Source organism: Podarcis erhardii, assembly GCF_964252035.2.
Source record: "Podarcis erhardii genome assembly, chromosome: 2".
NCBI lineage: Eukaryota > Metazoa > Chordata > Lepidosauria > Squamata > Lacertidae > Podarcis > Podarcis erhardii.
In genome coordinates, this window is record NC_138498.1 from 17,161,334 (window position 1) to 17,177,570 (window position 16,237).

Genomic DNA, 16,237 nt, shown 5'->3' on the forward strand with positions numbered 1-16,237 from the left:
GGAAGTGTTCCACTGGAGTATGTGTATACAAGTATAACATAAGTTTTATTTTAAAGTGCTATGTATATATGATAACATCGGCCATCTATCATAAACTCTGATATTCTAGCAAAGAAATAAGATGTAAATATTGTGTATTGGTTTAATTCTGAAAATTCTTCTAACATTGTTATTGTGTACTGAATGATCATATTCAGTTCTTATTTCTTCAACTGTTAATTTTCATCTTTTATTTTGAAGAGTATGATTTCATAATGTGATTTACAGACCATTAAACACATATATTTTAAATAACATCTGATATATACGTATATTTAATTTATAAGGGGGAATACGGTAAATTTGTTGATAAAAGTGAAGAATTTTGCTTCCAATTTTGCAATCCAAGTTCACTCTAGTACAATGGAGAGAGAGTTTGCCTCTTCATAGAATATAAAAGACTGTCCATGCAACAATCCAATAGATCGAAACCCATCGAATGCTCACACTGGTGGTCTTAGCAATTAAATGCGCATCTATCCAATTTTTGTAATTAACTGTACGAACATAGATTCCTGGATATTTTGGTCGGCCACAACCAAGCCCAAAACTGGTGACTCCTATCAGATAATACCTGCTAACATTTCGAAAATAACACATCAAAGGTCCACCGCTGTCTCCCTGGAACATGAAAAAATATGGTACTCTGAAGTTTTAGGAAACAGGATTGGGATCCAATCAATCTTGAGTTATGTCTCTCATGAACTATCAAAAGAAAACACGTTTTTCTAGAAACAGTACCTCCAGAAAGCCTGACTTGGGTATCTTACCTTGGTTTCCTTGCTGACACAATTTGATCATGGATGCTTTAGGAATTCCAGCAACAGTTTCAATAAGACAGTGTGGTGTAGTGATTAGTGTGTTGAGAAGGACCTGGGAAACCAGGGTTTAAATCTCAAATCAGTCATGAGGCTCATGAGGTGACCTTGAGTCATTCTCTCAGCGTAACCTATCTCACAGGGTTGTTGTGGGGAGAAAAGGAATAGGAGAATCATGTGCTGGACCACCCCTTGGAGGAAAGATGAGAGATACATGTAATAATATAAGGAAGTAATAAGCTGACCCTGAAAATCAACTCAAAACTCAAAAGGGCTATTTAATCTTAGCTATCAGAGCAAGACATGACACAGGTGGGGGGACAGCACCATCCTGCTTTCCATGTTGTCTGTTTTGGATGGAAGCAAAGTGGTCCAATGTGTTCCGAATGGAAGGAAATGAACATCCTACCTTTTCTGCAAAGCTCCTGTACTTTTATCAATAACCCTAAACTTTGGTGATCAGAACACCAACAATCCTAACCCCCTTATATACCCAAATGATTGCTGCGTTCTGAAGGAGTGTCTCTTCCACATGCCACTTCATCAGGTGACCCCTTCATATGATGTAGGAACCTACCCTTTGAATCTCGCTGCTATTACAAAGCAAACAAGCACTGTCTCTATCATCTTTTCAAGCTTTCTAAGTGGAGATTTTTATCCCAGTCTGGATCTGTTTTTATATATGTTTAAATATGCTTTTAAAGTTGAAGTTTTTCCAATTGTTGACATTAAATCGTTTTGGAATGTTTCATGGGAAGATATTCATAAAAGAAATGACAATTATTACTGCATCATCATTATTTTAATATTAGTATTCACAACGTGATATGTTTTAAACCTCAATGTCAGGGAACTGCCATCGGAGAGACAGGTGGTGGACAGGCTACAGGAGAATAGGAGAGAATCTGCAGTAGAAGAGGGAACCAGCAGGGGGAGTGCAGGAGTCACAGCGGAGGGGAGGCTCTGGGATGCTTCCAGTGAGAGTAGTGGAGAGGTAACGGGACCCCCGTTGGGAACGCCCACCCTTCGCCGGAAACTGTCACGCAGAGAGTCTCGAAAGCGCATGTCTGTCAAAGAGCTTTTATGTTGGCGTAAATTCCGTAGACGCCCACTGTCAGATACTACCAGCGACTGACGGAGTCATGCTTTGGGGGCTCCGTTAGTGCATCGGTTTGGATGACCAGCCAAACCCCAGAGGGATCAAGCTTTTATGCACAAGCAGCTCACTATCCCATCACAGCAATCTGACAGTCTTTGAAAGCAGCTTGTGCAAGCAGAAGGCATCATGAGCGAACCATCCGGAACCGGAGGAGCAGGAGCGGGAGCTGGCGCAGATCCAAGCCTGGAACAAAGGTACAGGGCGTTGGAGGTCCAGCTGGCACTGCAAACGGCGAGGCTCGAGGAGAGGAGGGCTCAAGATGCAGATAAGGGGAAGACCACCCCACTTGCCAGACGGGTGCCTGGACTGGTGCAGAAATTTGGGGGGGATCCCCGGAACTATCAAGCCTTTAGGACAGAGATGCAATATGCTCTCAATCTACTGTTTGATGACTTCCCCGACGAGAACTCTAGAGTGGCGTACGTGATTGGCCATCTAGAGGGAGGGGCGAGGGACTGGGTTCGGCCCCTGATGGCAGCCAATAATGAAATCTTAAAGGACACAATGAAGTTTTTCCGCGCCATGGACTTGATGTTTTCCAGCGAGATCGAGCAGGGAGTGGTGCGCAGGCAGTTAATGGCGTGTAAACAGGGGAGCCGATCTGTACGTGAGTACTGGACTGAGTTCACCATGCTGATTCATAGACTTGGGTGGGACCTTGCTAGTGAACCTATTCAAATGCTGTTTGAAGAAGGTCTCTCTCCGGCAGTGAAAGATGAACTTTCCCGGGCGCCTAGGGCGGAGTCTATGGATCAGCTGACTAAATCAGCGCTGTCCATTGGGGCACGCCAGGAAGCTAGAGCTATGGAAAAGCGGGAAGGAAAGGGGGAACGTTGGAAGGACTTCCGCATTCCAGAGATTCCGGAGCAGCCTTTCCCGCCAGCAGAGCCGATGGAACTTGGAACAGCGCGCGCGCGCGCAGTTTCAAACACCAGTGAAGGGCGGAAGGAGGGAAAGAGCGGCAAGAGATGCTATCTCTGCCAACAGCCAGGTCACTTTGCCAGAGTCTGTCCGCAAAGGAAGGAATGGCAAGGGATGGCGGGAACTGTTGGGGGGAATGAGGAAGAAGAAATCACGGAGCCAGTAAAAGCCAACGCCTGGTTGCCAACATCAGGGCACAGCAGCCAGGCCAGGGAGTAATGAATGTGCCCACGCCGGAACCTCCAAGACCAGCGCTTGTGATAGAGGTGTTGCTGGAACTGGCAAACGGACACCCACTGAAGATAAAGGCGCTATTGGATTCAGGTAGCTCATGTAATTTCATGAGCAAAGAGTTTGCAGCTGCACACCAAATACAGACTATCCCATTGAGTAAGCCTTTGCAGGTTACCACGATTGATGGGAGGGAGCTGTTGGGAGGAGAAGTGAGCCAACAGACTGTACCAATGATAATGAGGGTGGCACGACACACCGAACTGATAGCGTTTAACGTAGCCACCTTGGGAGGAGCTCCTATTATCTTGGGTATGAGCTGGCTGGCGCTACACGATCCGCTAGTAGGCTGGCATCAGAGAGTGGTTTCCTTTGGATCAGCACATTGCCTAGAACACTGCAAGGAGGGAGAGGCTCAGGCAGGCGCCAGGGGCACTCTAGCAGTGATGAAAGTGATGGACAAAGGGAGGGTGCCACCACAATACGCTGACTTGCTTGACGTATTCAGCGAAAAAGAAGCAGATAAACTGCCCCCGCACAGACCCTTTGATTGTCAAATTACCTTACTCCCAGGAGCACAATTGCCAGTGGGCAAGCTGTATGCAATGTCAGACAGTGAGATGCAGGAGTTAAGGGAGTTCATTGACAAGAATCTCAAGCGAGGTTTCATCAGAGAGTCACGAGCGGTGGGGGGCAGCCCAGTGTTCTTTGTGGACAAAAAAAACACAGGCAAGCCCAGGCTTGTATGTGATTTCAGGGCCCTAAATGCAGTGTCAGAACCAGTGACTTTCCCTATGCCCAGAATTGATGACATTCTAACACGGGTGAGAAAAGGGAAAATTTTTACCAAGCTGGACCTTAGGGGGGCATATAACTTGATACGTGTGAGAAAGGGGGATGAGTGGAAGACCACTATGTTCACCCCCTTGGGGGCCTTTGAGTACACCGTTATGCCTTTCGGATTACAAGGGGGCTCCGCCTGTTTTCAATCATTCATGAATCACGTCCTGGGGCCACTGCTCTACAAGAACTGCGTAGCGTTCTTAGATGACGTTCTGGTGTACTCAGACAATGAGGAGCAGCATGTGCGAGATGTAAGAGAGGTACTGAGCAAGCTGCGAGAAAACCGGCTGTGGGTGAAACTGGAGAAGTGTCAGTTTCATACCAAGGAGGTAGAATTCCTGGGGTACCGGTTGTCTGACAAGGGATTGGCCATGGATCCCAGCAAGGTTCAAGCGGTACTGGAATGGAAAACACCAAAGACCAAGAAGGACGTGCAAAGGTTCCTGGGCTTCGGAAACTTCTATAGGAAGTTCATCAAAAACTTTGCCCATTTAACAGCGCCCATCACGGATTGTCTTAGTAGCAAAAAGAAATTTGTTTGGACGGGAGAAGCGCAACAAGCGTTCGAACGCTTAAAGCAGGCGTTTGCGTCGGAAGAGCAACTCTTGCACGTGGATCTACAACAACCAATGAGAGTGGAGACTGACGCGTCAGACCGAGCGGTGGGGGCCGTTCTTCTCCAGCCGGGAAAAGATACGTCTGAATGGAGACCGTGTGCATTCTTCTCGCGGAAGTTGAACAAATCAGAGAGGAACTACACAGTGTACGACCGAGAACTGCTTGCCATTCATGAAGCATTCCGGAAATGGCGGCACTTGCTGATTGGGGCGCAGCACAAGGTTCAAGTCCGAACTGACCACAAAAATCTGGAATACTGGAGAACAGCCCGAGTGCTGAACCAGAGACAAGTGAGATGGGCCCAGGAGTTCTCCAAATTCCACTTTGAGATTCGTTACGTGCCCGGCTCCGAGAACGTGAGGGCGGACGCTCTTTCCAGGAAACCTGAGTACTTAGAGGGGGAGGGAGCGCCTGAGGCAAGGCATGTAATCTCTGAAGACCGCTGGGTGTGTGGGGCGGCATTGGTGGGGCAGAGGGAACTGATAGAGGGTACGGAGAAAGATGAATACGCCCAAGAGAAACTCAGAGAGCTCCGGAGGACAGAGGAGAACACAGGGGGGTTCGAAGAAAAGAACGGGGCGTTGTATTACAAAGGGGCACTGTACATACCCGACGGGGAACTGAGGGGCAGAGTACTCAAGCAGTTGCATGACAGCCCCACAGCGGGACATTTTGGACAGCACAAAACCATGTGGTTGGTTACCAGGGAGTTTTGGTGGCCCAAGGTGAGGGAGGACGTACGGGAATATGTCAGGGGTTGCGACAGGTGCCAGCGAGCGAAAGGAGAGAGGGTGGCGCCAGCGGGGCTATTACAACCCTTACCCACGCCCGAAAGGCCATGGGAGGCAGTATCCATAGATTTTATGACGGACCTGCCAAAATCCAAAGGCAAAACAGCTGTCATGGTGGTGGTAGATCAATTAACCAAGATGTGTCATTTTATAGCTTGTTCACATGCAGTCACAGCGGAGGAAACCGCCAAGTTGTTTGTAGAACATATTTTCAAGTTGCATGGCGCCCCCTTGAGGGTGGTCAGCGACAGAGGGAAACAATTTACTTCCAGGTTCTGGAGGAAACTTATGAGCTTACTGCACGTAGAACTCAATTTCTCAACTGCCCGGCACCCAGAAACCAATGGGCAAGCGGAAAGGGCAAATGGGGTTTTACAACAATACCTGAGGTGTTATGTAAAAGACAGAGAAAATGATTGGGTGGATAAGTTACCTCTAGCAGAATTTGCCTACAACAACGCGGAGAACGTGTCCACAGGGATGAGTCCCTTCCTGGCAAATTATGGGTGTCACCCCCGGGCATTCCCAGGAGAGGGAGGGGAGAGGTGGAGCGTGCCGGCGGCGGAATATTTTTTTGAAGAGATGGAGGCGATCCACCGTCAGCTTCAACTTAACTTAGAGAAAGCCAAGGAAGAATATAAGAAGCAAGCAGACAGAAATAGGAGGGAAGGTGAAACTATAAGGGTGGGGGACCGGGTGTGGTTGTCCACCCAAGGGCTACCGTTCAAGGGCGGGAGTAAGAAATTGAGGCCCAAAAGATTGGGACCCTTTGAGGTCATACAGCAGGTCAACCCAGTGGCATTCAAACTCAGGCTGCCCAGTCACATGAAATTACACCCAGTATTTCACAGGTCATTACTGTCGCCGTACCGAGAGGGACGCGAGTGGGGGGAGCGTGAGAGAGAGGCCACCCAAACGCCCGTGATAGAAGAGAGAGAGCGCGACATGAACGTGGCAGGAATCATTGATTCCAGGTGGAAGGGGAATCAGGTGGAATATCTGGTAGAATGGGAGGGGGAAGCAGAGTCGGAAAACACTTGGGTACCAGCAGAGGTAGTCAATGACGAGGTTTTAATAGAAACATTTCATCAGCGTTTCCCAAGAAAACCGCAACCCGTGGCTCGATTTAGAAGGGAACACTTTGGGACCACCGATGAGGAAGGAGAGTTTGAAGGGTTCCCAGAGTCAGGGGTGGGTGAAGAAGCCGACTCCGACGAAGAAGAGGAAGACGGGGAGAGAGACGGTACGCCGTGGCTGGAAGTGTTAGAATCCTCGGACGACGAGGAGAGTTCCTTCAGGGGCTTTCCGCCCTCACCGCCAGTGGGAGAGGAGGCGGGAGGGGGTGAAGGGGGCCCTGGGGGGGAGGTGGATGTCAGGGAACTGCCATCGGAGAGACAGGTGGTGGACAGGCTACAGGAGAATAGGAGAGAATCTGCAGTAGAAGAGGGAACCAGCAGGGGGAGTGCAGGAGTCACAGCGGAGGGGAGGCTCTGGGATGCTTCCAGTGAGAGTAGTGGAGAGGTAACGGGACCCCCGTTGGGAACGCCCACCCTTCGCCGGAAACTGTCACGCAGAGAGTCTCGAAAGCGCATGTCTGTCAAAGAGCTTTTATGTTGGCGTAAATTCCGTAGACGCCCACTGTCAGATACTACCAGCGACTGACGGAGTCATGCTTTGGGGGCTCCGTTAGTGCATCGGTTTGGATGACCAGCCAAACCCCAGAGGGATCAAGCTTTTACGCACAAGCAGCTCACTATCCCATCACACTCAACAAGGATGATGGTTTCTTTATTTATATAATCCTTCGAATCCATATTAGGAAATAACATTCCCCTTTTCCTCCAATTCCCCTCTGCTTTTGTATTTATTTTTCTTTCTTTTCTTTCTTCAGTTGTGAATTTGCAGTCAGGAACTCATGTGCTGTGTTTTTGTACTGTGCCTCATGCATATTATGTGCTTTTAGAAAGAACTGATCGTGCTGATTTACAAGGTGAAGTTATGTCGCTGCTTGAATTTTATTGTGATGTTTCTCATGTCCCATTTTCTCACATCAACTAATTTTCCTCCAAAATGTATTAACTACTTTGGTGCTACTTTGACACAGCAGTGAGTAAGCCTGGACAAATAATTGTATGACAGCATGTTTTGGCAATATGTCTTAAAATAAAAATGATTCATTTCCCCCTCATTTACCAGCGACTTTGATATATTGCTTTGATATATTAGTCAAGCAACTACATAACAGAATGTTTTGACTACTTATTGTATATTCTCCATTTTACCTGGCAGCTATCAACACGTCCAGTCAGAGAGCCAGCACAAACCATGTTTTCTGTTAATCTCCCTGCATACGAGTCATATCTATTGCATAATCTCAGCGGAAAAACGTCTACCTGAGCTTCTTGTAATATTAATTTGCCAACACCTGAAAGGAAAGCACAAAAAACTGCTGGAAGAATGCATTTAACATTCTGAAACAAGGTTGTCAAGTATGCAACCTGGCTAGGTAACCGCTTAAGCTAGTCTAACTCTTAAACTTAATAAACCAGGTTTGTATTTCCCAAGTAGGTCTATAAACCTACCTTCATTTTCAGAATAAGGCTCACAAATCCTTACTGAACTTGTAATGAATTCTGTTTGCTAGCCATCACAGGCTCCAGGTATATATGGAGCTGTGTATGCTCAACATTGAGATTTGGGTGTCTGTGTTTTAATTACAGTATTTTGTTTTCTTCTTAATCTATGATTTCAGGTGTTATTGAACTTGTTTGTTATTGGTTCAAGGTTTGAGGTATTAATTAATTAAAACCAGCCCTTCAGTGTTCCCTATCCAGCAAGGTTGAATTGAAAGAAAGTGCATTAGGTTATCAGTACATAGGCGTCTGCCGGGTATGGTTAATACATTTAAATATAGCCCAGTGGCTTACTCAATTCGGTATGCCTGCATCAGCTATGAGTCATAACAAAAGATATATGCTTTGTAGACTAGATCAAATACCTTAAAAATTAAAGTATAGTTTTCTCAAGTGCGCAAATCTCAGGCAAGTTTTGAAAAAGCAGAGAAGTGACTTTCTGAGTGCTTACTGTATTTCTGAAAAGTATGATAGAGACGAATACATGGCAGGTTCAAGGCACAAGTACATATACTGCCCTCAAATATTTTGTCTAAGCAATAGATCATATACAAAGAACCTTTGGCCAGCCAGATGATGAACTACAACTCCCATCCTCCCCTGCCCACTGGCCATCCTGGCTAGGGCCAATGGGAGTTGCAATTCAGCAAAATCTGGAGGGTGTGTCTGCAGACCTTGCAGAATCCAGCTTTTCTTAGTGCAGAAATTTGATGCTCGCAGAGTAAATTTTTATTTTGTGTTTTCTGACCTTGGTTATAAGCTGCTAAACATTTTTATCTTGATTAATACAGTGGTACCTCGGGTTACATACGCTTCAGGTTACAGACTCCGCTAACCCAGAAATAGTACCTCAGGTTAAGAACTTTGCTTCAGGATGAGAACAGAAATTGTGCTCCGGCGGCGCGGCGGCAGCAGGAGGCCCCATTAGCTAAAGTGGTCTTCAGGTTAAGAACAGTTTCAGTTTAGGAACAGACCTCCAGAACGAATTAAGTACTTAACCCGAGGTACCACTGTATAGAGTTTAAAAACATAAACACAGCTAAAGAATTTATAGACTCAACAAATGACACTCCTTTTTCTGGATTAAAAGAGCAAATACTTCTGAAGAAATCTGCCCAGTTTGCTTATGGTTAGCTAGTCAATATTCTGCACACAAGATTAAAATTTTGCATCATTACTGCTGACAGAAAAACTGACTCAGGGTTAGGGCTGCTAATATTGATAACACTTCCGGAACACCTGTTTTACAGTTCAGTGCCCAGGAAAGCTGATGAGCAAGAAACATTTCACAATTACATTAAATATTTAAAAACTTTAATTGTACATTAAAAAACATAAAGAAAGGGTACAAAAACCAAATTAATCATCACGACTATCAGAAATTCCTTGTGTACACTAACGGGCAAACCAAACCTAGGTTTACCTCTGTGTAATACACCATCAAATGGCAAAGAATCTTTTTGAAATAACTAATTTTCACTCTTAACAATAGTTTAGTTTAAAGGAAAAGTAGAAGATTTACCTTTCTCCTTTGTGTTTCCCCAGCCAGCTATGTAACATGGGTACATGTCAATAGTATCATTTTCAGGTATGCAGACGGGCTGAATATAATTATTATATTTTACATGTTTTATTAGCGTAAACAAGGCAATATCATTTTCATAGCTTTCTGAATCATAATCAGAATGGACCGTGATTGTACTGACCCGGCGCTTTCGAGTATAATAGTTGTGTGCATGAAGATGATGCACGGCGATGACAGCCCTCCAAAAGGCTGCGTTCCTAGGACAGAATAAAATCAAAAACAGATTCAGTAACTATTTTAGAATAGTTACTTCAAGCCTGGTGTAAAACTATCAAGCATGGAGCCAGAGTCAAATGGTGAGGGAATGACAAAGGTTTCTGCAGTAATAGTAATATAACCAGTAAAAGCATATATGCATAAGAGGAATCCTGCTAGATCAAACCAAATCATGCCCTATAACAGCCAATCAGATGGTTGCCTGTAGGAAGCTCACAAGCAGAACCTACAGTTGCTGCTCAGCGATTGGTGCTCAGGTATAGTGCCTCTGCATCTGGAAGCAGCATGAGCCATGCTCAGTATGACTATTCACAATTGATAGACATATCCTCCATAAATTTGTCTCATGCACTTTTAAAGTCATCTAAACTGATGGGTCTCACATTGATCAAAGCAACCTTGAAACATGCCACAATAATTCCATTTACACACAACTCCCCAAAAATCTTATCATGATGGACTTAATCAATAAGCACAGCAACTTTATAAGTTGTCTGCCTGTCTCTGCCTCTGGACTGGCCTTATGATAACAATTATCCCTTCTCCAATGTGAATCTCCAGGTCACCGAGATCTGCAGGCGAGACCTTCCTAGCCAAACTGTCATCTGCTAAGGTCCATCTTGCTTTAAGTATGGGATTTTTTTCCCTGTTGTGCCACTGACCCTATGGACTCAACACAGCTATGAAATAAGACAAGCACCAATAGAGATGTGCTCATGGGACTTGTTGAAAAATGGTTCTCTCAGATCATTTGTATTAGCTAGCTCTGTTTTTGTTTGGTGTTTGGGGCGCTGATGTTATTTATTGCTTTAATGTACTGGTCTTAATAACTCTACTGTGAACCATAATGAAATTATCTAAATATAAGATAGTATATAAATAAAATAAAAATGGAAGCTACAAGTTGGATTCAAGTAACTCGGAGCACTAGCGGAAGCCAGTGCAAAAATGTAAGTGTAAGGGAGCTCATCCCAGTCTGGAAGCTCAGAAAAATCTCCAGAACAGCATGTGGGAAGAGGATATGGGATATTGCTCCTTCCGGCATGCAGAAATACTTGTACTAACAGAACAGTCAAATCTCTGTGATGTTGAAGTCTAACCTATATATTTAGAATTGAAGAAAATCTCCACCCCTGAAAACCAGAGTAAGAATAATGAGGATGACTCCCCATAGAGTTACAAATACTAAGGTTAGAAGCCGAAGAACTGCAAAAAATAATTCTACACCAAGATTTTGGGCATGTGTCAGCTACAAAAGAGTAGCTGATAACCCATGCTGCATGACAAGCATATTCTGAAGCTTGAGTGCAGTTGCATCAACACTTTGCGGAATCAGCATGTATGCCTACTGCCAAAGTAGGAAAAAAAACACCTGGGCATACCGTAATTTGGAAATGGGAGGACATTAGTGCCCTCCGTACTTGCGTGCCCTAAAATAGATTGCATTGTATTCCGTGCAATGAGTTTCTTGAAACATGAACTTGTGCTTGAAACTGTAACCCTACTGTAATAAAGGAGAAGTGCTCACAACTGAAATAATCTCATAATTCTTCCCCTGCTTCCATTTCCCTCTTCAGCTTTCAGACCTGAGAGGCTTCTGATAAGTGGCAAGGAGAGCAGAGGGGAAGAGCACCAGGAGATGAAAAATCTACTTTGTCACACTGTTTTACCTACCAAACTATATAGTATTAAAAAAGGAAACATCCAGTCATTTACTGCTATGTTGTTGGGTGGGAAAAGATTTGGGGAGGATGAGAGGAGAAATGTATTCCTGAAGTCCCAGTGTCTCATTTCCTCTCCCACTCCTCCTTGAAATATGTCCCCACTCCCATGAATTCTGAATATTCACCAAGTGCTTAAAAAAAAATCAGTACACCTTTCTCACACTTTAGAATAGATACATGCCTATTTTTTTTAACGCAGTGTGCTGCTGTCAACACCGTGTTGTTTGTAATTAAACTTCCACCACACAGATGGAAATATCCTAGGCCAATGGTATAATGCTGAAGGCTAACTTGCCATGGCCAAGATCCAACCATGGCATCATGTCCACCTATAATCCGAGACTCTGTTTTTTTCTCATCCATAAGAGGCCTTGTTCCGCAGTCTAGAAATCAAAACACAGATATACTGATGAGATGCCATGAATGTAAATGTTCTGTTAATACACACCAATCCATCGACCAAAACAAACTTAAAAGTAGATCTAAAGGATCATTGTTATAAACCGACCAGTTTGCCGTAGCGCTTCTGTCTCTGGACCAATGGGAGAGTTTATGCAAGACTGCAAACTTTTGAATCACTTACCCCTCTGACACACGTTGTGGATCACAATCTGTTTTTTGCCACAGAGTGGTTTTGACTCTGTGGTTGGAGGTGTTAGCACCTTTGTTATGCACCCACCCTCTGGACCTATTTTCTGCGGCTGGTCTTTATATATACCATTTAGAAATGCAAATAATTAAGTGGTACAATATAAATGTCTTAAATAAATAATAAAGATAGACACCATTTCTTGGTGAGTTAGGTCTAGCAGTGATGGTTCCCCCCTGTAAAGGTGAGGGGCAGGTTAAGAAATGTACAGATGATAAGGAATTCTTTAGGGCACTGGTTCCCAAACCTCTCACCCACAGACCACTTGAAAATTGCTGAAGGTCTTAGTGGACCACTTACTTTTTCTGCCTGTTGTTGTGAATGTGATGCAATTTGCTAAATGCTGTATGATTTTTAACTGCACTTTCATTGCTTCTTTTCTCATATACTGTACTTCATTGTATTGCATTACAATTTGTATTCCTTAGAACCCTTTCCAAGTGTCTTCTTCCCATTACTTCTGGTCCACTTGCTGCTCACCTTGTGGCCAGACTGGATCACTGGGTTCTAAGAATGATGAAGCAGTCTTTGCACCCATTGTTCACAGACAGTGCTCCTATCATTCATGGTCCATTGGCCACAGTCTGGGGTCCCCTGCTGTATGGGATTTTCTGACTGGCATGTCTGACACCCCTGTTGAGGTCCTGGTCTCTGAGGAATGGCAAGGAGTCTAGGGCCATCAACGTGATTATCCTTAAATGCCCACTCTGACATTGTGGAGCCCACCAGAATTTTGACACATGCTTCAGATGATGAAACACTATGAACAATGACTGGACTGTGTCGTAATTTTTTATGTTATTACCCAAAGGTCCTAGGTTGGAAATATACACAATCCAAACCAAAAGTTAAAAATTGAAATTGAAACACTCTAAAACAATATATGGAACTCAGTAACAAATGAAACCATCAGCAACAATATAATTTCAAAGGTTCCACACCACTACTAAAGGAGAGACTGTTCCAAAGAAGAGCAGCCACTGCAGAGAAAGATGGTCCACAGACCCCTATTCCATAAGCCTCAGGGCTTCCCACGTAGATTTTAAAATTCATGCAGGTCAGAATGGGAGGAGGCACACTTTCAGATATTTGGAGCCCAGGGCATTCAGGTTAACTTTTAAATTTGTACAGCTTAAATTAGGCCTGGATGACAATAGACAAGCAGTGCAATTGTTTCAGAATTTATGTTAGAGGATACCCTGGGGCATTCAGCTAGAACTCTGGCATCAGCATTCTGCACCAGTTGCAACTTCCAGACCATTTTCAAAGGCAGGTAGGGCACATTACAATAGCCCTACTTGGAAATAACCAGACTATGAAAACCTGTGGCCAACCAGGGCTTCAACAGCAACACTAACCATGTGAGTCAGAAAATCCCATGAAGCATTCAGGAATCCTTTGGATTCCATAAGTCTTCAGGGGTGGACCATCTTAACCCCCCACCCTTACAGGGGGATCTTGCTGCTACCAGTCCAAAGCACACCAAAAAAGTATTCATCCATGATAAACAGTTCACCACAAATCCACAATACCTTCTGTCGCAAAAATCAGATCTGGGGTATGCCCCACAACATGAGTTGAACCTTGATGTACTGAGAAACCCCATGGTTGTCATGGAGGTCATGAAATCCTCCATGGGCCCAGTAAATGCAGCTTCAGCCTGGACACTGAAGTCTTCCAACGCAACAGTGAAATGTTCTCCAACATGACCTCTGAGACCACCTCAGCTAAAAAGACTGCTGGGCAGCGGGATGGGCAGTACATCAATAGTATCTTATTCTATCTCAAGGGCCCAAATCCAGGAACAAACCCTCTTATCAGTTACAGAGCACACTGGCTTCCTGGTGAGGACAATGGAATTTTCATGGTCAGCAGCATCTCTCCCCTCCTGTCTGACCTGGCCTGGTTCTGAACCAAGTACCCTGGGGGACAAAGCTAGGATAAATATGGTCTGCTCAGCTAACCCACCTGGGTCTCAGTAATATATGTCACCTGGGGCACCCCCATGGAAAACAGATGACTTATTTGAACTGATCTGGCATCAATTAACATCACTACTAGAGCAAAGGGTTTGCCAACATGTTCACCCAAACTCTGAAGATTGGAGGTTAGTCCACAAAGGATGATGGTCTTACAGGCATCCCCAAACTCAGCCCTCCAGACGTTTTGGGACTACAATTCCCATAATCCCTGACCACTGGTCCTGTTAGCTAGGGATGATGGGAGTTATAGTCCCAAAACATCTGGAGGACCGAGTTTGGGGATGCCTGGTCTTAACCATAATTACTGCCCCTTCCAGATTTTCTAAATAATCTTTAAATGCCATGATTATTATTATTATTATTTAAATTCTACCCTTCCTTCTGCCCCTCATAATACTCCATGCATCCATTGAAGTGATTTTTAGTCCTTGAAAGTTTCTGCCACAATAAAGGTGTTTTTTTTTTTAAAGCTGCCACAAGATCCGTTGTCCTTGCTGCTGGAAGAGACTAACACAGCTACTCTCTGGGACATGGTTCACAAGAAACCAATGTTCCATGCTTCAGTAGGGCTTACTCCAAGCTAACGTTGCAGAGGGATGAAGCCTAAAGAATGAATGCCACTCATGAGCTGCCAAATCTAGAGCACTATTTTAACTTGGAAGCAAATACTCCAGAGAGTAGTCACTGTGTCTATTAGGCAATAGCATCCTCCATGGAACCACTTTAGGAAGGAGGAGACTTCAATTTCCAAGTAATAATAATTATTTATTATTTATACCCTGCTTTCCCAAATCTGATTTAACTACACACTGACCACTGAAGGTTTATGCCCCCCAAAACAAATCAGCCTAGAAGGTTGCTGTCTCCTTTCAGGCAGACCTTCTACCACCCAGCCAACCTCTTTGTTGCTACCCATTCTACTCTGCTGTGAAATCTATCTCAGGCTGACACAGATTTCACAAGGTGTTGAACAGGATTTAAACACTCTGTTACACATACTGGGAAACAAGTTACCATAAATATCCTAGTTTTGATCTTTTTAATAATACAAAAACAAACAAAAACAAATCAACTTACAGACCTAACAATCCACGCTGGAGTTCCTCACACAATAGTTCTGGCCTACTTATAATACAAAAATAAAAAACCAACTTGCAGACCTAACTAGCCACTCTGGCGTTCCTTACACAATAGTTTTGGCCTTTTTATGCTACCAAAACCGAAGCAGAAACCCAACTTGCAGACCTCACTAGCCACTCTGGAGTTCCTCACGCAATAAAGTTTACACGCAAGCACCTTCCTGTGTTTGGGGTGGGTAACATAATTCGGAATGCTTGAAGTATACACATTTTAGCCTTTCCAGTTGTGGTATCCCTTCCTTTTAATGAGATGGGAACCCAAGATGTATTATTTTATGGTTTTTAAGATGATGATGATGATGATAAAATAATAATATAAAAACACTAATAATAATAATAATAATAATAATAATAATAATAATAATAATAATAATAATAATAATAATATAAAAAAACACCCCTCCGTTTCGAGCCACCCAGCGACAGCTTGCTGGAAAGAGTACATTTGTTGGGGTTGGGGATAACAATCACATTTCTCCGGTTCCTGAGGCCGCGATGGGTCCTTCCACGGGGACCCCAATGCCGCCGCCAGATCCTCCTCACGGCGGATCCACAGGCCTCGCCCGCCCGCTCGATTTGGGAGCAAATCCCAGTCCTCTCAGGGACTTTCCGAGGAAATCCCCGCCCCTCCTTCCTTCGCTGCCTCCCACGCGCACGCGCAGTTCCACCCCTGTCTTTTTTTTTTGGCGGCTCGAGCGCAGCGCGCGGAGAACGTGGAAAGGGGCGGGCGGGGGGAAGAGAAAGCCGGGCTCACCCTCCATGGACAAGAGAGACGTGACGTTTCTGGGCGTGTTGAGCAGCCCCAGGAGCGCCAGCAGAGAGGCCGTGGCTGCCCGGCGGAGCTTTCGCAGCATCGTCCGTCGGCGAAACAAAATGGCGGCCGGGCGCC

At 44.7% G+C, this 16,237-nt stretch overlaps 1 protein-coding gene across 5 annotated transcripts; it reads right to left on the reverse strand.

Moving 5' to 3' along the window:
* Window positions 1–129: 129 nt before the first annotated feature.
* LOC309335026 (transmembrane protease serine 12-like) lies at window positions 130–16,237 on the reverse strand. 5 transcript variants are annotated; one of them, XM_081849928.1, is made up of 7 exons: window positions 16,103–16,236; window positions 13,169–13,370; window positions 11,760–11,961; window positions 9,760–9,835; window positions 9,576–9,654; window positions 7,703–7,845; window positions 130–660 (listed from the first exon to the last, which is right to left on the reverse strand). In XM_081849928.1, exons 2-7 carry the CDS (start codon window positions 13,278–13,280, stop codon window positions 424–426), a joined length of 849 nt encoding a protein of 282 aa, XP_081706054.1. In that variant the 5' UTR covers window positions 13,281–13,370; window positions 16,103–16,236; the 3' UTR covers window positions 130–423. The 5 variants fall into 5 exon arrangements, with proteins under 5 accessions (XP_081706054.1, XP_081706050.1, XP_081706051.1 ...); XM_081849924.1 differs by having other exon boundaries at window positions 138–660; window positions 9,576–9,835; XM_081849925.1 differs by lacking the exon at window positions 16,103–16,236 and adding an exon at window positions 15,820–15,862 and having other exon boundaries at window positions 138–660; window positions 9,576–9,835.

Excerpts from the sequence above, each read along its gene's own strand:
- LOC309335026 (XM_081849924.1), bottom strand. The coding sequence starts at position 13,280 with ATGAATTTTAAAATCTACGTGGGAAGCCCTGAGGCTTATGGAATAGGG. Across the intron at positions 9,836-11,759 it reads CACTGCGTTAAAAAAAATAG|GAACGCAGCCTTTTGGAGGG; the intron begins GCATGTATCTAT and ends ATTCTGTCCTAG. Across the intron at positions 7,846-9,575 it reads GGGAAACACAAAGGAGAAAG|GTGTTGGCAAATTAATATTA; the intron begins GTAAATCTTCTA and ends CTTTCCTTTCAG.